The sequence below is a fragment of the Schistocerca americana genome, chromosome 8, assembly GCF_021461395.2.
Source record: "Schistocerca americana isolate TAMUIC-IGC-003095 chromosome 8, iqSchAmer2.1, whole genome shotgun sequence".
Taxonomy (NCBI): Eukaryota; Metazoa; Arthropoda; class Insecta; order Orthoptera; family Acrididae; genus Schistocerca; species Schistocerca americana.
Genome location: NC_060126.1, coordinates 412,328,757 through 412,350,715, shown reverse-complemented (window position 1 = coordinate 412,350,715; position 21,959 = coordinate 412,328,757). Strand labels below are relative to the sequence as shown.

At 40.2% G+C, this 21,959-nt stretch overlaps 1 protein-coding gene across 1 annotated transcript in view; it reads left to right on the top strand.

The window, feature by feature from the left end:
• Positions 1-21,959, top strand: part of LOC124545891 (roundabout homolog 2-like) — a 187,120-nt gene that overhangs the window by 43,385 nt on the left and 121,776 nt on the right. Inside the window, exons 3-4 of the mRNA XM_047124851.1 lie at positions 16,645-16,798; positions 19,851-19,981. Coding sequence (XP_046980807.1) covers positions 16,645-16,798; positions 19,851-19,981 — 285 coding nt within the window. The remainder of the gene's footprint in view (positions 1-16,644; positions 16,799-19,850; positions 19,982-21,959) is intronic.

Sequence of the window (21,959 nt, the reverse complement as noted above, 5' to 3'; positions counted from 1 at the left end):
ATTTCCGGTAAGTCACTAGATTTTATCAATGATTGGTACTTTCAACTTATTCTCACAATTCTTCATTTACGCAAGACTTTCAGTGTCATGTTTCATTGGATCACATTAAAATTAATCGTTTTGCCGCCCCCCCCCCCCCCCCCCCCCCCATAAAAAAAGAGCTTGCCGCCCTGGGTGGTGTGGCACGGTTAGCACCCACCGCCCAGAGTTGGTAGTGAGTCCAACGTCAAAATCGTTTGATTTCGTTCTGTTCTACATATCTGAATAATCGTAACCGAACCAGAAGGAGCAATGGTTAAACCAGTGGACTTACTTCTTTTGCATCAGAAAGTGTAGCTACAGGAAGTCACTTACATATGCGGAAATGAGAAACTGGTATAGCCCCAAATGAGAAAACGGGATTTCAATCACGAGGAAAATTGCAGACCTATACAATAAGGTGACAAAAGTCATGGAATATGTCCTAATATCGTGTCGGACCTTCTTTTGCCCAGTTTAGTGTAGCAACTCGACGTGGCATGGACTCAACAAGCCACTGGAATTCTTCTGCTCAGATGTTGAGCCCCGCTGCCTCTACAGCAGTCCGTAATTAAGAAACTGTTGCCGATGCAGGAACTTCCACACGAACTGACCCCTCGATTATGTCCTATAGTCTAAATATTCGATGTGAATCACGTCGGGCGATCTGGGTGGCCAAATCATTCGCTCGAATTGTACAGCATGTTCTTGAAATCCTTGTTGAATAATTGTGGCCCGGTGACACGGCACATTGTAATCCATGAAAATTCCATCGTCGTTTTGGAGCAGGACGTCCATGAACGGCTGCAAATAGTCTCCAAGTAGCAGAACATAGCCGTTTCCAGTCAATGATCGGTTCAGTTGGATCAGACGACTGAGTCCATTCCCTTATGTATGCCATTATGTAGCCACTACCAACTTGCACAGGGCATTGTTGACGAACTATACCCATGGCTTTGTGGCGACTGAGCCACTCTCGAACCATACCATCAGCTCTTGCCAACTGAAACCGTGACTCATCCCTCCACGCCGCGGTTTTCCAATCTTCAAGGGTCCAACCGATTTGGACACAAGTCCAGGAGAGGCGTTGCAGACGCTGGCGTGCCGCTAACAAATGTATTCGCGTTGGTTGTCTGCTGCCATGGCCCACTAACTCCAGATTTAGCCGCACTGTCCTAAGGGATACATTTGTCGTACGTCCAACGTTGATTTCTGCGGTTATTGCACGCAGTGTTGCTTGTCTGTAAAACACTGGCAATTCTGCGCAAACGCCGTTGCTCTCGTTCGTTAAGTAAAGGCCGTCGACTACTACGGTGTCCGTGCTGAGAGATAATGGCTGAAATCTGGTGTTCTCTGTACAGTCTTGGCACTGTGGATCTCGGAATATTGAATTCCCTAACGGTTTCCGAAACGGAGTGTCCCATAGGTCTAGCTCAACCACCACTCCGTGTTCACAGTTTGTTAATTCCCGTCATACGGCCATAATCACGTCGGAAACCTTTTAGCAAACATCATCTGTTGTGAGTACACTTGACTGCTCCGTCAATGCATTGTCTTTGTGCATCTTGTGTACGCGATACTACCGCCATCTCTCTTCTTCTTCTTCTTCTTCTTCTTCACCTCCATATAGTAATGTTGGTATTGACGTAACTTTATAAAATTCTAGATTCGCTTCTGTTCTTACTTTACGTTGTAGGGCTCTTCTGATAGTGACATTTGTTGTTGTTGTGGTCTTCAGTCCAGAGACTGGTTTGATGCACCCCTCCATGCTACTCTATCCTGTGCAAGGTTCTTCATCTCCCAGTACCTACTGCAACCTACATCCTTCTGAATCTGTTTAGTGTATTCATCTCTTGGTCTCCCGTTTAAGTAGTTAAATTTCTCAGTTTTGTCTTTTTGATCTAGGTCTCCACTGTACGACAGCATGGTTTCTAGAAAACTGAATCTCTCTACTTGCTCTATAACCTTGTTGTCTACTATTATTTTTGTTCTTACTCGATTTTTTCCACAGAAAGCCATGGCTTTTGTTTTTTGTATTGATATTGACGTATTATATATCTGGCATGTTTGGTATAATTCGTAAGCAGCTCTCTGCAGTCCATCTTCATTATTCGAAATTAACACTTGGTCACCTACGAATAAGAAAGTCATAATGTAATCTTTTTGGTTGAAGTTATATGTATAGTTCTTCAATTTCATTCTCCATTGCCGTTTAATGTCGTCAATGTGTATATTAAAAAGCAGTGGAGAGAGGCTGCAACCTTGTCGAACACCTAAATTAATCTGATTTGATCCATTATAAATGGTTTTTGAAAGCCTGCGACTGTAGATACAATAGGTTTGTTTATAAATAAATACTTCTGCTACCAGTCACGATTTTCTTTATTTTACTATTTGCACGACGCGTTTCGAGAAATAATTCCCATTTTCAAGTGCGTTTTTATGATGTGTGTTAAGCCATTTCTTTTGATGTTGTCAGTGTGTGTGAGTCTGCTTCACTTTGTTGACTTTTACTGTAATACATAAGAAACGCGATTTTTAGTTGGGTGTCAATATTTTCTGTGAGGTTAGTGGCTAAAGTTTGAGAACAATTTGTACTTACAATTTTCTAATGGTCCATTTGTGTAGAGAGTCACACACACTTAACATCACACACAACTTGTACATTTTACACATCGAACATATCTGATATAAACAAAACAGTTGCAAAGATCTTCTTATAGGTAGTTCACAGAGATAACATTATAGGTCTTCCACAGATTATGATATGCTTTTGTACAGAGGTTAATTTATCTTTACAATTTGGCTCATGAATTACTTATACTGATTTTACATTTTTGCTTATTTCTATGTTTTACTATTTTTATTTAAGTATATTATCAAAACATCTGAAGAAATTCACTGATTCATTTTCAAGTTTTTCATTTAATATTTTATCTTCATATTTTCTATAATGTGAATATATCTCCAGTTCTTCAAGCAAATCCATTTTATGTCCTTTATCTAGTCGGTGGAGTACTTTGACATTTTGCTCTATTTTTCCAAATGGGTGTCCTGTATTATGTATGTGTGTTGCTATTGCTGATGTAGCGTGTTTGTTGTGGGTGTATGCTCTAATGTGCTCTGTGTACCTGGTGTTGATATTTCGGCCTGTTTGTCCTATGTAGAACTTGGAGCATTCCTGGCATGTTACCTTGTATATTCCAGAGTCTGAATATGGATCATGATTACACTTTATATTATGTATTAGTTTTTGGTGTAGTTTATTGGATGTAGAAAACCCAATTTTTACTCTGTGATTTTTGAAAATATTTGCAATCTTCTGTGATACATTGCCTATGTATGGAATGCTAGATATATATTTGTTTTTCTCTTTTTCTTCTGTGGTGCAGTTTGTACCTGGGTTTCTCTTCATTTTGTCTAAGATTGTGTCAACCATGGAAGCATTGTAACCATTGGCAACTGCAATCTTCTTCACTGTGTTTATTTCTTGTTGCATATTTTCTTGGTTCAATGGTATTTTTGTTGCCCTATGCAGCATTGACCTGTAAGCTGCTTGTTTATGAATATTTGGGTGACATGAGGTTGCAGGGATTGTGGTGTCAGTCATTGTGTTTTTCCTATAAATTTTGAATGTGCATGTGTTGTTGTGTCTTGTAATATTTAGGTCCAGAAAGTTGATATTTTTATTTTGCTCATGTTCCACTGTAAATTTGATTTTCTCATTTAGATTATTGAAATGATTAAGAATGTCTGTGATGTCTTTGGTATCTCCTTTCACTAACAGTAGTGTGTCATCTACATATCTCCTATAAAATTCTATTTTCTTTAGGCAGGGTTCTTGGCTGTCAAATAATTTTTGTTCTAAGTGATTTAAGTATATGTCAGCTATGGTACCGGATATACATGATCCCATTGCTAGGCCATCTGGTTGCTTATAAATGTTGTCATTAAAGGTAAAGTAGTTGTAACTTAGGGTTAGCTGAAGGAGTTCCATAAATTCTACAATCTCTGTGTATGAAAGTTTCTTGTGTTGCATAAGGTTCTTTTGTATTACTGTTAGAGCTTCTTGTATGGGTATGTTTGAATAAAGGTTGGTGATGTCAAGTGATATAAACTGTGCATCTTGGGGGAGCTTTCTGGTTCTTAGTTCTTTGGCTAGAATCATGCTGTTTTTTATGGCATATGTTGTTTCATATGTATAATTTTTCACCAGTATGTTGTTCAGTTTTTGAGACAGTTTGTATGCTGGGCTGTTTATAGAGTTGACCACAGGACGTATCGGGTATCCATTTTTGTGTATTTTTGGTTGTGCTCTTAGGCGTGGTGCTTTTGGATTCATACATGTAAGGTATTTCTTTTCATTTTCTGTCAACAGGAAATGTGTGTTCTTTAATTGTTCCTTAATTTTACTTTGGAATTGTTTGGTTGGGTCTTTTTCAATGTGCTGAATGTTATTAGCAGCAAAAAATTCATTTGTTTTGTCTATGTATTCTTTTTCTTTCATCACAACTAATGTATTACTTTTGTCTGACTTTACAACTATGGATTGGTTGTTTTCCAGTTTATTGTTTATAGATTTTAAAGTTTTTGTATCATTTATTGTATATTTAGATCTAAACTTATCTTTATTCATTTCTTTCTCAAGAAGCTTGCTTACTTTGTGTCCTATTGCTGCTTTTGTATTTGAATTTAATTTTGCAGCATCTGCTGCACTTTTAGTTGCAGCTATAACCTGTTTCAGTGTATGGTTGTTGAGGTTAGGTTCTATGTTGTATTTTAGTCCTTTTTGGAGTAGGTCGTTTTCTCTTTGGTTGAACTTTATGTCAGTGTTGTTTACCACTCTACTGTAAAATGTGTGTTTGTTTTTGTCAGTTATCTCAAGGTTGGATCTCTTGTCTTGTTTGGATGTCAAGGTCTGTAGTTTCTTGTTATGTGTGTTGCAAATCGTCAAGTACTCTTTGTCGACTACTTCCTGGATATGCCTGCAAATTCTGTCATAAACTGTAGGTTCCATGTTGAAAGGAGATACCAAAGACATCACAGACATTCTTAATCATTTCAATAATCTAAATGAGAAAATCAAATTTACAGTGGAACATGAGCAAAATAAAAATATCAACTTTCTGGACCTAAATATTACAAGACACAACAACACATGCACATTCAAAATTTATAGGAAAAACACAATGACTGACACCACAATCCCTGCAACCTCATGTCACCCAAATATTCATAAACAAGCAGCTTACAGGTCAATGCTGCATAGGGCAACAAAAATACCATTGAACCAAGAAAATATGCAACAAGAAATAAACACAGTGAAGAAGATTGCAGTTGCCAATGGTTACAATGCTTCCATGGTTGACACAATCTTAGACAAAATGAAGAGAAACCCAGGTACAAACTGCACCACAGAAGAAAAAGAGAAAAACAAATATATATCTAGCATTCCATACATAGGCAATGTATCACAGAAGATTGCAAATATTTTCAAAAATCACAGAGTAAAAATTGGGTTTTCTACATCCAATAAACTACACCAAAAACTAATACATAATATAAAGTGTAATCATGATCCATATTCAGACTCTGGAATATACAAGGTAACATGCCAGGAATGCTCCAAGTTCTACATAGGACAAACAGGCCGAAATATCAACACCAGGTACACAGAGCACATTAGAGCATACACCCACAACAAACACGCTACATCAGCAATAGCAACACACATACATAATACAGGACACCCATTTGGAAAAATAGAGCAAAATGTCAAAGTACTCCACCGACTAGATAAAGGACATAAAATGGATTTGCTTGAAGAACTGGAGATATATTCACATTATAGAAAATATGAAGATAAAATATTAAATGAAAAACTTGAAAATGAATCAGTGAATTTCTTCAGATGTTTTGATAATATACTTAAATAAAAATAGTAAAACATAGAAATAAGCAAAAATGTAAAATCAGTATAAGTAATTCATGAGCCAAATTGTAAAGATAAATTAACCTCTGTACAAAAGCATATCATAATCTGTGGAAGACCTATAATGTTATCTCTGTGAACTACCTATAAGAAGATCTTTGCAACTGTTTTGTTTATATCAGATATGTTCGATGTGTAAAATGTACAAGTTGTGTGTGATGTTAAGTGTGTGTGACTCTCTACACAAATGGACCATTAGAAAATTGTAAGTACAAATTGTTCTCAAACTTTAGCCACTAACCTCACAGAAAATATTGACACCCAACTAAAAATCGCGTTTCTTATGTATTACAGTAAAAGTCAACAAAGTGAAGCAGACTCACACACACTGACAACATCAAAAGAAATGGCTTAACACACATCATAAAAACGCACTTGAAAATGGGAATTATTTCTCGAAACGCGTCGTGCAAATAGTAAAATAAAGAAAATCGTGACTGGTAGCAGAAGTATTTATTTATAAACAAACCTAAATTAATAATCTTTGTTGTTTATTCATTGTCCCCAATTATTTGGATTTTTGTATTAGGATAGATCTTTTGAACTTCCTGTACAATGTGTACTGGTATACCTCTTGTTATTAAAATTTCCCACATTAGCTATCTATTTACTTTATCAAAAGCCTTTACATTATCGCCGAAAAGGATGTGCGTTTTTTTATGGAATTCCTTACAGTTTTCTATAATTTGCTGTAGCATAAATATGTTGTCCGTACAGATTCTCCCCTTTCTGAATCCATTTTGCTCTTCTGACAACAGGCAGTCCATTATGGGTTATAGTCTTTCGGTTATTATTCTACCATAGATCTTATACTCTGTATTTAATAGTGATATGCCTCTATAATTTTCTGGTTTTTCTCTGTCTCCTTTTTTAAATATTGGTTTTATAAGTGAGATCTTCCATTGTTTTGATATTTCCTTTGTTATCCAGCAAAGATTCAAAAATCTGAGGAACCTTTTTTAAATGCTACTGAAGAATATTTTATTAGTTTGCTGTTAATGCCTTCACTTCCTTCTCCCTTTGGGTTATTTATGTGTCAGAGAGCGTATTCTAATTCTTGGAATCCAAGATGATTTTGTTTTGTTTCAAGATCTTCATCAGTTTCTGTGCTCATTTCATGAGTCCACATTTCCTTGTAATAATGCAGCCAGTCTTTGTTCTTTGTTACATTGATATCTGCCACATCCTTTTCGCTGTTATAATGTCTTACCATTTTGTATGCAAGTGTTTGTCTCCCATGGACATCATTTTCGGTCCTGGCAACAAAGTTATCCCAAACGTCTTGATGGAGCTTCCTGCTTACTTTTTTCATTTCTGCTATGTGCTTCTTGTATGCGTCATTATTCTCCTGAGATGGGTGTTGTAGATTTTTTTTATAATTTTCCCCTTAATTCAACAGCCTCCTCAATTTATTTTGTCCAAATTATGTGGCCTTTTTCCTCCTCCTCTGTTTCGTTTTACCTAAAGCTTTACTGGCCGCAGTTCTTAGTGTGTTCTTAATTTGTTCCCACTCATTTTAAATACTCTCTGATTCTGGAACTGTGCCCAACATTGTGTCCAAGCGTCTTTGATAAAGATTCTTGATTGACTCCTATTCTAGTAAGTAGACTTTATATACCTCCTTGGTTATTCTGGGGATTTTTTATGTGTTTTATGCCATCTCTGTTTTAAGGCAACTTTTACTTGTAGCAGGAAGTGGTCTGTGTACCCTTTATATACACGCACATCCTGAAACAAAACAGCTGTTTCTTGGTTTGTTACGAAGTAGTTAATTGTGGTTCTAAATCCTCTGGCAGCACATGTGTATTTGTGTATGTCTTTGTGTTTAAAGAAAGAGTTTGATATTCTGAAGTCGTTTAAAGTTTCAAAATCTCTTAACAGGGTTCCATTGCTGTTGACTGTACTCTCTCCAGAATAGCCAACTATATTATCTATTCTTTCCCTTCATGTTCTTGCATTGTAGTCTCTGCCAGTTACAATATAGTCATTGTTATTTGTCCTATCTAGTGTTTTCTGTAGATCTTCGTAGAAGGTTTCGCTTTCCTTCGTCCTCCCTTCCTCTGGGTCATACACTGCTATACAGATCAGATTTCCCCTAGAAATCTTACATCTTATGCTGCAAATCCGCTCGTTTATCCATGCATAGCTTATCAATCTGTTTGTCCATTTTTTATTTATTATTATGGCAACCCCAGCTTGTGCTCTTTGGCTTTGTTCTACTCCACTGTTTATCATAGTATAATTTCCTGTATCTTTAGTTCCTTTTATTTTCTTTTTAGTTTCTGTGATAAATATTATATCACAACTCCACTCTTCTAATATTTTATGTAGGTCTTCTACCTTTGTCGATATCCCTCCGACGTTCATTGTTATTAAGTTTACATGATCCGCTATGCCAAAATCTTTAACCAATTTCCTTTCCCGGTTCGCCGTACGCTTTTCCGTCCGGGTTTTCCTATGTAGCTTGCCAGTAACTTTTTACTTGGCCTGGCCGCCTTACGGGGGCTGTCACTTCAAGGCCCTCCAACATGCCTGATTTCTTGCTACTGTCGGCATCGCTCTTGACTTCATCGAAGCACCCAAACCCTCCCCCCTCCCCCCTCCCCGCCCCCCCCCCCCCCCCCCCCCCCGTTAATGCGGTGTCCCCTGGGTGTCGTCTGTATATGTGCATATCTCTATCCCATAACTTTTGTTACCTCAATGTATATCGTAAGACATTACAAAAATTACGGCATATTTACAGTATGAACATTTGACGTACCAAATAACTGCTTATGCTAATCAGTTCAAAGAGTGTAAAGGTTCACAAGTTTCTTCAATAGAGAGTCTTTCAGCATCGTAAAACGCTACCCTCTGCCTCTAAAATAAGTCAAAAGGATTAATCATGCATGTATGCCTTGTCATTCCCCGAATTTCAATTACGTTGGAAGCGGTCGCTGGCGGCTGGGAACTTGTCCCGATGTTCTCAAATGAGGTCCGCAGCTCCGGCGCTGATGGACGTTTTTACTTAATTTACATGTTTACGAGTTTCTGTCTGCCCTTCCTGCGCCCTGAGAGGCGAGCAGGTACATTATGAGTCTCGTCTGGCGGAGAGGGGTCAGTCTGAAAATAACGCATTAGGGTAGGTCTCCTTCTTTCCTCCTCAGGCCATCAACTGCAGGAGCCAGGCTGAGTAATTCTACGTACTCATTAAAAGGTCGTGGAAGCTAAAATTCATGCTCAATTTAAAACATGTCCTGAGTTGCGTTTCATGAAAAAGAGTAAAAATTTACAAATTCTTGAACGATTATTAATCATTGCCACAGACGATCAGAGAGAACCTCCACCTCCACAAGCCCACACAGCATTCGATGTATTGTCCGGTATTCTCATTCACTCATCAGTGATGATAACAGTTTTCCTAGATAAGCTTCACACATAATATTTCCTCATGATCTTGTCTTTACAGGAAATTAAATGTGCTACCAGGGACTCCTTTCAGTCATATGTTTAAGGACGCAATCTACTTTGTTGGCTCCATATTCCGTGAAAATCAGTATTTCTTTCTAGCACTATCTCTTTTGCAAGTGTTTTACTGTTCTGCAGTTTATCATAGTTAATGCACAATACTTTCGAAACAATCTGCAAGTATTTTGAACAGTTTAAGTCCCTTAGTGCTCAGAGCCATTTGAACCATCATGAACAGTTAATGACATATTGGTCTTTATAATAAACAATAATTGTAAATCTAATAATAATAGTAAGATGTTCTGAAATGCCTTCAAATTCGGGTAGTTTGCATATGAAGGATACCAAAGTTTACCAGATACGTATGACGTGTCGGCTAATATGCTAGAGCTATTTAATTCCGCACATTAAGTATATTAACCACAACTATTTATTGTATGTTATATTTTAATGTTTAGAACTTTCCCTAACAAAAACTCTCTAGAATTAATTGCAGCTGCAGTAAGTTTAAATATACTATACATGTATAGACAAAGGTAAATCACAGAAAAGAAATTATGGAAATGCTTCATAAACTTGAGGAGGTATGTGTACCTAAATTCTGAAAAATACAGCTTGAGGGAAATTGCAAATTAAGATGTGAGCCATATTAAATTATATTTGAGAGAATTACTGAAGCTATCTCTTCATTCAGCTGCATATCTTCACTTTCAAACCTCCTCTTGGCGTTCCCTTTAGAACTTATAGATTCTTTGGTGAAAGTGTGAACACAAAGTTCAGCAAAAAGAAATTAAATTTCATTTTGTAACATGAGGGCAGTACGAAAATAAATACATTTTATATAAATGAGTATAGAAATGGTTAAAGGAAATGACATCTGCCTAACTGTAGGATTATACATTTAATTCATCGTTATGTGCAAAATTCTAGGGGATATTGTGACATAATTTCATAATCAGTAACAAATTATCGAAGCATCATATTTGGTAAAGGAAGTGGTGAAATGTAAACAATATGGTAGTGCAGATTACATGAAAGTAATTGAACAAACAGCTAGTTGGATGGGTTTAGTATCCACTACGTTAGCATCACTGCCAACAAAAAAATCTGAATGATTGGGTGAGTTATGTGGCAATCCTTCTCCTGAAGAACTGATATATAGGTTCCTGTCAGTAACATGAACTGCTTTTTTTATGAACTAGTTACCCTTGAATTTTACTTTATCGGATTTCTGATATGTGGCATTGTTAGCATTTACTGCACACTAACGAACATCTAGACTCTCAAAAAATCTGTAGTACTTAGGCATCAAACATTCAGTAGGAACAAAAGCTTCACCAAATATAAAATTAACAGAAGCAAAAGTGATCGTTTACAGATGGCAGAAACAAGCAGTGCTATCCATGTACACGCATTATCTCAGACAGAGTCACTGGAAGCAAGAATTTTACACTACTGGAGTTCTGTAATTTAAATAATGGTGGCATGGTAGCGTACCGACAGCGACTACAAAAATTTAACGTGTAGCGGTCATTTTTCTTTATAAACGCATTAAAGGGAAAGAGAATAAATTTAATGGTTCAAATGGCTCTTAGCACTATCTGACTTAACTGCTGAGGTCATCAGTCCCCCAGAACTGAGAACTACTCAAACCTAACTAACCTAAGGACATCACACACAGCCATGCCCGAGGCAGGCTTCGAACCTGCGTCCGTAGCGGTCGCGCGGCTCCAGACTGTTGCGCCTAGAAAATAAAATTTAATAAAGTTATATAAAAATTTCGATTTTTCCATCCTTCAAAGGTTAACCGTTTCATATCGTCGTAACTCAAGAGTACCTTATACTTTTACACACTCTATAGAATACTCTCCCTTTCTTTTGCGTGAATTTTCCCTATCGACGTGGATTATCATTTTTCTTTATACTCTTGTTGGAAAAGAGCATTAAACTTATCGTATTGTACAATTTAATGTCTGTGTCTACCGCTTTTACAAGATTTAAAGATGTTTAGGATCGTGTACACATTGAAAACTGATCAGAGTTGTGTCTTGTACGCAAATGCGTCTGTGGTGTACAGTTCTCTGTCTGATGGGATTGCCTGTGGGGATAGAAACTCAGTTCCATGTGTGATACCCTGTCTAGGCCGTGACTTAAGCACGGAAGTGGCCTATGGTACTCCGTCATTCTCCTGTTACATGCCAAAGAAAATCCGTTGAATTAAAACAGTTTCATCCGTTTAAAATATACTTAGTGCTCTCCGATCATCAAGGAGTCGTCTTATCCGCAACCTGTTAGAATGGAGGAGCTTCACACAATATGATTTGATGGTGTGTCTTCCGGGTAACTGAGAAGAGCTCTTGTGCAGTGTAGTGTAATAGTATTTGACTAGTAACACCCCCCCCCCCCCCAAGCACCGATTATTTAAAGAATCCAACTCCTATGTATAGAGCAGCTTCAAGCGTCTGATTACTTTACAAATGAGTTAATGTGTTAAATATTTGACATTAAGGAACCCTTTACGGTTGAAGACGTAAGGCAGCTAGATTTTTACGCATCTTTACGTTTTTAACATCATATCTTCTGAGCTAAATGTTTTCCCATGATGTAATTGTAGAGGTACAGGTGATGGAAAAAATATGCCATCATCAAAATCGCAATATATTACAGTTCCCAATAAAGTTGGAATTCAGAACAACTTCTATTTCTCTCGGAACGAGTAAATACAATTCTCTATAGTTTTTAACGGAATCTTATGTTATTCTTCCCTGAAAACTGGTAATGTTGGTGGATAGTGATCACTCATCTTTCTCTCCGAAGTATACCGTAATAAAATTGAGATCTCGTGTCTTTGGTGACCAGGGAAGATTAGACGCTTCACCCTCGTGCTCACGAAAGAGGTCCTGAACGGTGAAAGCTATGTGAACAGGGACATAGTCACTGGGTAACACTGGATGGAGCTGATCAGCCAGACTGGTCACATAATCTTTGGCAGTTATGCGAGCTTACAGAGTAACCAAGGGGTCGAAGAAATACAACGATATGGTTGCTCAAATCGCCAATGATATCCATACCATGTTTCACTCTTGGGACGTAAACTCGGCCAAAATTTAGGAACGGTGTGCAAAAGGATCACCGGATCAAATCACATTCTTCCGTTTGTCCGTAGTCTAGTTTTTGTAGCTTCGGCTCTAAGTTTTTTTGTTACGGAAATGAGTATCATTGAAGACTGATTCACGAATTTCAGTTCGCCCGGCAATTCCTCCCCGCTTATGAAACTCTTAGATTGGTTACGGAAGCACCCATCGTACGAGTACCAACAGTTTGTTCACACGAATTCACTTAACACCGACAGAATGCACTCACAACTACACTGAAAACTGTTCTGACCACCCATGACAGTTGCAACGTGTGAGGACATTGCATATTGCATGCGAGATGATATATCTGGCCGTTACCGGGAACACTGACAACTACAGCCACAAGTTTTCCCTACTGGGTATGTGGGATAGCGTCACTGGGGAAATAGATTTGGTGCAGGAACTGCCATACCAGAATTCCTACCTGTGTTTCCTGCTTATCAAATGGTTCAAATGGCTCTGAGCACTATGGGACTCATCTGCTGAGGTCATTAGTCCCCTAGAACTTAGAACTACTTAAACCTAACTAACCTAAGGACATCACAAACATCCATGCCCGAGGCAGGATTCGAACCTGCGACCGTAGCGGTCTTGCGTTTCCAGACTGCAGCGCCTTTAACCGCACGGCCACTTCGGCCGGCCTGCTTATCACGAAGTGATGCTGTAGCCTATCAGGCAATTGATTTTTTTTTTCAGTTGCAGGTACAGCAGTTTTGAATTGATTTCAAGTCGTTTCCTTACACTGGTTTCATCCCCGCTATTTCGTTTCAGTGAGTTCAGTTCACGGTTTTATTCATTCTTACTAGTTTTTTCCTTAAGCTGTTCTGAAGAAGTCACCCAAAATTTTCCTGCACTTTTAAAAATGTTCTTATGTGGTAACATTGCTTGACAGAGAGTGGAAACATTCCTTATATCTATCGAAATTACTTCTTACTTATTTTAGTAGAGTGTACTGTGCAAGTGTTTAGCTTTCCTGTTGTTAGTTATTCGTACCAACTGAAGTTTTCAAATTATCAGAAGCAACTCCTCTTTTCAACATTTTATTTTTGTAATGATGTGTTCCATGAAGCGTACCTGATGTTTAAATCTTTCACTTTACTGTCCAGTAACGAGTATCTTTGTAACAACAGCTGCGAAAGCTGCATGTTTTGTGTACTGTTTCGTAATCTTGTTACACTTTCTTCATTCTGCACTTTTTTCACCAGCTGCGACATAGTCGCGTGTATGAACAGTGATCCAATACTGTCAAATGTTTTTTATTCCAGTCTTCGATCAGAATATCAATTCTTTTGACGATGACCGGTTTGAGTCAGTAATGTCCATCCTCAGATCTTTTCTACACCATGTTCTAAAGTGATAAGGCCGTAATGGCATCGTCAAGACATATAAACATTACGGCCTTATAAATTTGGGACATGGCGTAGAAAAGATCTGAGGATGGTCATTACTGACTGAAACCGGTCATCGTCAAAATAATTGATATTGTAATCAAAGACTGGAATAAAAAACATCTGAACTTTTTGTTTTTTATATCATCTTTGTTTCGATTATTTTTTTCATCTACACTTAATAATTATACACTACATCTTTTGCTGTCTGTTTTTTTAATGTATTTCAGTGTTAGCCCATCTTCGCTACCTCCTCCCGCGACTGCTATTTGCAGCGCCAGGTTAACTGTTCGTGGATACCGTAGCCTATGTTTCATATGTGTTGCTGTTGTGGTCTTCAGTCTGAACACCGGTTGATGCCAGTCTATCCTGAAAACCGTCAGCATCTTTGAGTAGGACCGTAACTTCAACTCATTTCAGTCTGCGTACAGTATTCAAGCTTTCGTATCCCTCACCTCCACCACTTTCTTTCACTATCAAATTGACGATTTCCTGTTTCTTCAGGATGTGTCCTGTCATCGGAACCCCTCTTTTGGATAAATTGTGTCATAAATTCCTTTTTTCTCCATTTCCACTCAGCACCTCTTCGCTTGTTATTCGATCTATCCGTTTAACCTTCAGCAGTCTTTTGTAACCCCACATTTCAGTACTTTCTGTTCTCCTCGTGGTGGAACTGCTTTTAGTCCGCGTTTCACTTCTGTGCAAAGCTACACTCCAGAAAAATACTATCAGAAAAGCCTTTTAACTCTTAAATTTGTACTCGATGTGAACAAAATGCTTTCTTTCCGGGATGATTTTCTTGATGTAGTCAGTCTGCATTTTATATCCTCTCTACTTTGGACATAAGCAGCTATGCTTTTGCTCAAATAGCAAAAACCCACCTACAGCTTTCAGTTTCTCGTTTAGTAATCTAATTCTTTCTCCATCACCTGATTTTATTAGTTTACACTCATTATCTTTGTTTTTCTTTTGCTGACGTTCATATTACAAACTCGTTACAAGGCATTATTCATTCTTCCCAACTTTTCTTCCAAATGCTTCGCTGTCTCTGACAGAATTACAATGTCGTTTTATTCCTTCTTCATGAGCTTTAATGCCCTTTCTAAATTATTCCTTGATTTGCTTAACTCCGTGGTCAATCTACAGATTTAATAACGTGGGGGATTGGTTACAACCCTGTGTCATTGCCTTCTCAACTAAAGTTTCCCATCCATGTCGTTCGACTCTTATAATTGCAGTCTGAATCCTATACAGTTTGTAAATAATCTTTCGCTTCCTCTACTTTATCCGTGTTATCTTCAGAATTTCAAAGTATGTAGCCCAGTCAATATTGTCCCACATACCTATGCCTTTTTTTGGAAGTGTCCTCTGTAAACTTCTTTCCTCACCTATTACTTTTACTAATTCTTTATTTATTACTTATCTGCCTACTTAATTTTTAACATTTACCGAGAGCAGCGCATTGCACGTTTTCCAATTTGTGCCTCTCCTGATTTTCACGTAGCCTGTTTTTCAGTTCCATGCTTTGCTATGCTCCAGCCTTACATTTCCAGCAACGTCTTCGACAGTTCCATCTCTGTATTTGGTATCGATGTAGTTCCTGGACTGAAGAACGTTTTCTTTCTTGATTTGGGTTAGTAACCAATAATTATTGTCACAGATATAGTTTTTGGTCTTTATAATCGATTGAAGAGTCAGAGATAGGATCGGGGTCAGACAGAGAAGTTCTGCGCACGATTGGGCGGGCGTGGTAGATCGTGGTGAGGATGGAGGGCAGTGGCAGTCTAGCTAAATAATATTAACCAGTCAGTCACTTTATTACAACCCACGCAGCTACGCTCTGAAGCTGCAGTGTGGTGGCCTCGCCTGTCTGGGAGTATGGCACAGTAGCCTCATGTGGCGCAGTGATCGCTGGCGACCAGCCTGTGGGCTCTTACGTATGTATGCACCCCGGAATGCTGACGCCTGTGACCAGCTAGCAGCACGTGACGCACTTATGTGTACCCCGCTGTTCCTTGTTACAAGTCTCGTCTGTACGAACAGTGATGCAAGACACTATGGCGGCTGCCTCAGTGTCAAAAGAGAGCAGTTATATCAACCCGGTCATGACCTGCTGCCCCCTACGCAGGGATCGGGCTGCTGCTGGAGTGAGCTGAGAAGTGGCCCACCAGTGGAGAGGCACGAGGCTCCAGAAGCAGTGCTTGATGCAAGAAGATGGTACAACGCTGGTGGCTGACTAGGTTCATGGTGGTTGTTTGCTGACCCAGCAGTGCCTGCCGTAGCCCCCTTTTCGTTGTAGGTTCGCCAGTCTGAGATTATCTCTGCTAAAAACACCGGCTCACTTCTGGTGATGTACCACTTCTTCTCGCGTTCCTGACATTTCTGCCGCCCATCGGTGTAGAAATCGGATGGTGTGTTCTGTAAGATGCCTGTTTTATCACTGCGCTGGCAGGTTTACGGTGGCTGGCCGGTATGTCTCACAATGTGACATCGTAACGGGCATGTCGACTTCCTGCACTCGCCGGATGTCTATGGCTTATAGCAGTTCTGCACTACTAAGCTACAGGTAGCATAGAGCACACGATAGAACCGTAGTTTTGTAGAACAGTGTACTTGCTATTGGGCCTGTCCATGTGTTAGCGAGTGACTTGTGCTGCTGCAGACCTCCGCGAGGACTTCCGACCGGAGCCGAAGGACACCCGGGTAGCCGCGGGAGAGACAGCGTTGCTGGAGTGCGGCCCACCCAAGGGGCTGCCGGAACCAGCGCTCATCTGGAGAAGGGACGGGCAGCCGCTGGACCTGCGCGCCTCCACCAGGTCAGTACGCTGACCGCCACTGTGCAACGTTATGATCTCAAAATGCCATATGACTCAAAGGTACAGATACCTGTTCCTAGATTTACAAGGGGATCCACCATAGATCGGTCTCTGACAAAGTGAAAATTCAGAATGGTGAAAGTAACGGGATACCTGTTTTGGCTCAGGGGCCGCCACTCTGTAGTTCCCTAGAAAATGACACGCCAATTCTCTAGTCCGCTCTCGCGGCAAATATGTGAAAGTGAGGCCTAAGCCGCAGCGCTACAGACTTGCTTCGTTTCACGACAATCGAGCGGACTGGTCAAGTAGCGTAGAAAGTTTGACCGTCATGTTCTCGGAAACTACAGGAAATCGTCACCTAAGCCAAAACAGATATCCCATTAATTTCACCCTGCGAAGTTTAGATTGTGTTAGAGAATGACGTATGGGGTGTTCCCGGCGTTAAAGAAGGTTCTGATGATGTTGAGTGCAATATGCTTTTCGAAACTCTGAAGGCAGCAGTGAAACAATGCAGAGAACGAAAGGTTCCTCACATCTAGCACACAAATCAGACTGCACTTATAAGGGTCAAAGAAATGAAAGGGAAGCAGCTGATAACAAGGGAATGAGGCACGATTATAGACTTTCCCACATGTTACTCACTTTCTCCACTGAGCTAGCTATAATGAAATCCGAGGAGTAATTTAGAATTAGTATGAAAGTTCAAGGAGAAGAAGTACAGAACTTCGAGGTCTGCTGCTGATACTGTCATTCTACCAGAGATGGGAAGGAGCCTATAAGAGCAGTTGACCGGAATGGATGCTGTCTCGAAAAGAGGTTATAAAAGAACATCAAAAAACTAGTCGAATTATATCAGACGATGTTGAGACAATTCCTGTAGGAAACGGGACACTAAAAGTAATAGATAAGTTTTGCTACTTCAGCAGCAAAGTAACTGATAATGGCCGAAGTAGAGGAGATGTGAAATGACAACTGGAGGTTGCAAGAAACGCGTTTCTGAAAGAGAGAAACCTGTTAACACGTAATTTGAATTTAAATCTTGTGAAGTCTTATCTGAAGGAACTTTTCTATAGCATAGCATTGTACGGAAGTGAAACGTGGGGATTAAGAGGTTCAGGCAAGATGAGAATCGAAGATTTAGAAATATGCTGCTACAGAAAAATAATGGAGATTTTGGGTAGATCGAGCAACTAATGAAGAGGTACTCAGCCTAACTGGGGAAAAAAAATTAATTTCATAGCTTGAGTTCACAGGGATACATTCTGAGACATCAAAGGATCACAAATTTACACTACTCGCAATTAAAATTGCTACACCAATAAAAAATGTGGATGATAAACGGGTATTCATTGGACAAATACATTATACTAGAACTGACATGTGATTACATTTTCACACTTTTTATGTGCATAGATCCTGAGAAATCAGTACACAGAAAAACCACCTCTGACCGAAATAACGACCTTGATACGCCTGGGCATTGAGTCAAACAAAGCTTGGATGGCCTGTACAGCTACAGCTACCCATGCAGCTTCAACACGATACCACAGTTCATCAAGAGTAGTGACTGGCGTATTGTGACGAGCCAGTTGCTCGGCCACCATTGACCAGACGTTTTCAGTTGGTGAGAGATCTGGAGAATGTGCTGGCCAGGGCAGCAGTTGAACATTTTCTGTATCCAGAAAGGCCCGTACAGGACCTGCAACATGTGGTCGTGCATTATCCTGCTGAAATGTAGAATTCCGCAGGGATCGAATGAAGGGTAGAGCCACAGGTCGTAAAACATCTGAAATGTAACGTCCACTGTTCACAGAGCCGTCAATGCGAACAAGAGGTGACCGATACGTGTAATCAATGGCACCCAATACCATCACGCCGGCTGATACGCCAGTATGGCGATGACGAATACACGCTTCCAATGTGCGTTCACCGCGATGTCGTCAAACACGGATGCGACCATCATGATGCTGTAAACAGAACCTGGATTTATCCGAAAAAATGACGTTTTGCCACTCGTGCACCCAGGTTCGTCGGTGAGTACACCACCGTAGGCGCTCCTGTCTGTAATGCAACGTCAGGGGTAACCACAGCCATAGTCTCCGAGCTGATCCATGCTGCTGCAAAAGTCGTCGAACTTTTCGTGCAGATGGTTGCTGTCTTGCAAACGTACCCATCTGTTGACTCAGGAATCGAGACGAGGCTGCACTATCCGTTACAGCCATGCGGATAAGATGCCTGTCATCTCGACTGCTAGTGATACGAAGCCGTTGGGATCCAGCACGGCGTTCCGTATTACCCTCATGAACCTGCCGATTCCATATTCTGCTAACAGTCATTGTATCTCGACCAACGCGGCAGCAGTGTCGCGATACGATAAACCGCAATCGCGATAGGCTACAGTCCGACCTTTATCAAAGTCGGAAACGTGATGGTACGCATTTCTCCTCCTTACAATAGGCATCACAACAACGTTTCACCAGGCAACGCCGGTCAACTGCTGTGTGTGTATGAGAAATCGGTTGGAAACTTTCCTCATGTCAGCACGTTGTAGGTGTCGCCACCGCCGCCAACCTTGTGAGAATGCTCTGAAAAGCTAATCATTTGCATATCACATCTTCTTCCTGTCGGTTAAATTTCGCGTTTGTAGCACGTCATCTTCGTGGTTTAGCAATTTTAATGGCCAGTAGTGTAGTACTGTGGGCAAGTTTCTGTGTGTGTGTGTGTGTGTGTGTGTGTGTGTGTGAAAGGGGGGGGGGGGCGGGTAAAAGTCGTAGAAGTGGACAAGGAGATGAATACAGTAAGCATTCAGGAAGACGTCAGTAGCAGAGTTATTCGGAGATGAAGAGGCTTGCATAGGATGAAGTAGCATGGAGAGCTGCATCTAACCAAGGAGAGCTGCATCTAACCAATCTTCAGAGTGAAGACCACAACAATAACACCCTGTGACATTTTCCCACTGGCAGACACGTCCACGTGTACAGGTGTGTGTGGGCTAGTGGATGCGATGCCACTTGTGCTGCCGGTAACGGTGAGTTCTCTGTTTGTGTTCCAGGCTCCGCCTGGTGGACGGAGGGAACCTGCTCATCTCTGACGTCCGTCAGGCAGACGAGGGCCAGTACCAGTGCGCGGCGCAGAACATGGCGGGCTCCAGGGAGTCCAAAGTCGCCAAGCTCACCGTCAACGGTAAGGCCGCGCTGGGCTCTCAAGCTAGAAATACGTCCACCATTCCAAATATTCCTTTGCTGTGTCGATGAATGTCACAGTAGGACTAAGATTAGTATAATATTCATCAACAAAGGTTCTCTGTGCTTCTCCATAAGCCAAAAAAGTTTTATTGCCTGTTTTCAGAATTTTAACGTAACCCATGATTGCACCCATACTTATAATAAGTACTATAGATCAGGGGAACAAGTTTCGAAAAATTAACATCGAATACAAGTTTAAGAGCTAAGAGTTTTTTTTTTTTTTCGTAAGTGTTTATCTGGAGTCTTTTATGGAACTGACGCGCGTACAGTGTGCAGTACAGACGAGAAGAGTATAGAACGGTCTTTCGTGGTGGCACTGTCGCATCTATTGAAGGTAAACCTCGGGCTTTCGATGATTACCTCCCTCGTCTTCGTCAGGAGCAACTGCCTGGCAAAACTACTGCTGTGGTGGCCTTACGTAGAACAAAGACGGCGTCTGATTGGTAAATTTTATGTAATGACGGAAGGAATGACTATGTTGTTTCTAGCAATGGCCAATTTTTTTATGGAACATTTTCAGGAACGTACATTAAATTTGGCTCCAGTTCGTCTGTATTGAAACATCCCCTTAGAAAAATTAGTGAATTACTGTGCTGGAAAACCTCTTACGTTATTTGATTTTCAAACAGCTGAGCAAAACTGAACGTACTCAGACATTTCTCTCTTTACTTACTCTGATCATCACTAAACTGACACACTATATTTTTAGCGCAACGCAATCTGACTTTCAATAATCCCTACAAAAGAATGGCCCTGACTAACAATGACCTTTACCTTTCACAAATCACTTACCTCACAAAAATCTTCGTTACTCGAACTACTGCAATACAGCGAGCGCCACTACTGCCAGCTAAATAAAAGATTCTAACTACTGAAGGCACTAACTACTGATAGGCGTACTTAGCAAATGAAAGATTATGATAGAGAACAAACAATGTATTTACCTTAATAGTGTTCGAAAGTCATTATATATATATATATATATATATATATATATATATATATATATCCACCACTACTGGCGACTCACCTCAAACTGCACAACTCTATGCGCTGTTCACATCCAACTGCCCAATAGTACAATAGAGAATATTTCAACAATGCCAACCAGCCACAGACTGCACACAGTACAATCAGTGATTTTCATACAGAGCTCTACGTGGTGTTACCAACATAAAAACCTAAACAGCCCACTTACAGTATTTATTTTATTGTTATGTTGACGACACGCGTATGGTCTGGACATACGGCATAGAAATTCTTGTTCTCTGGAACATATGAACAGTATGCACCGAAAGATCCAGTTCACCTTCGAGACAGAAAAGGAAGGAAGAATGCTATTTTCAGATGTTTTGCTACAGCGAAAGTCGGATGGACGTCTCGGCCATTCAGTGTACTGCTAGCCGACGCACACTGATTTACATCTTAGCGCTCAGAGTTTTCATCATCCAGTCCAGAAGAGATGCACCGTTGAACAGAGCAAAGACCGTTTCTGACGAGGGCCACCTGGTTTCCTAAATAAATCAAATGAAGTGTGTTCCGAAAGAACGGCTTTGAGTCACGTGATATGAAGTCAGCGTTCTCCAAGGTAAGGAACCGGTAAAATATTGAAAATTCACGTGAACAGCCACCAATTTCACTCCTTCCCTTCTGCGGCGCTACGCCCAGAAAAATAGGCGGAGTCCTGGGAAGACGAGGTATCAGATCTATCTTCCGACCTCCTAAGAATATAAAATAGGTTATGCTCTGCTGAGGACAGTTTCGGCCTCAGGATTTCTGGGATTTGTAACATCCCTTGTGAGAGTGGAAGCAGTTACACCGTTTCCTACCGCTGTGCAGAAATCAATGGCATATTATAAACTGAGAACTGGTGAAATCTGCAGTAACGGAGCACAGCCTCACAGACGTAAAATACT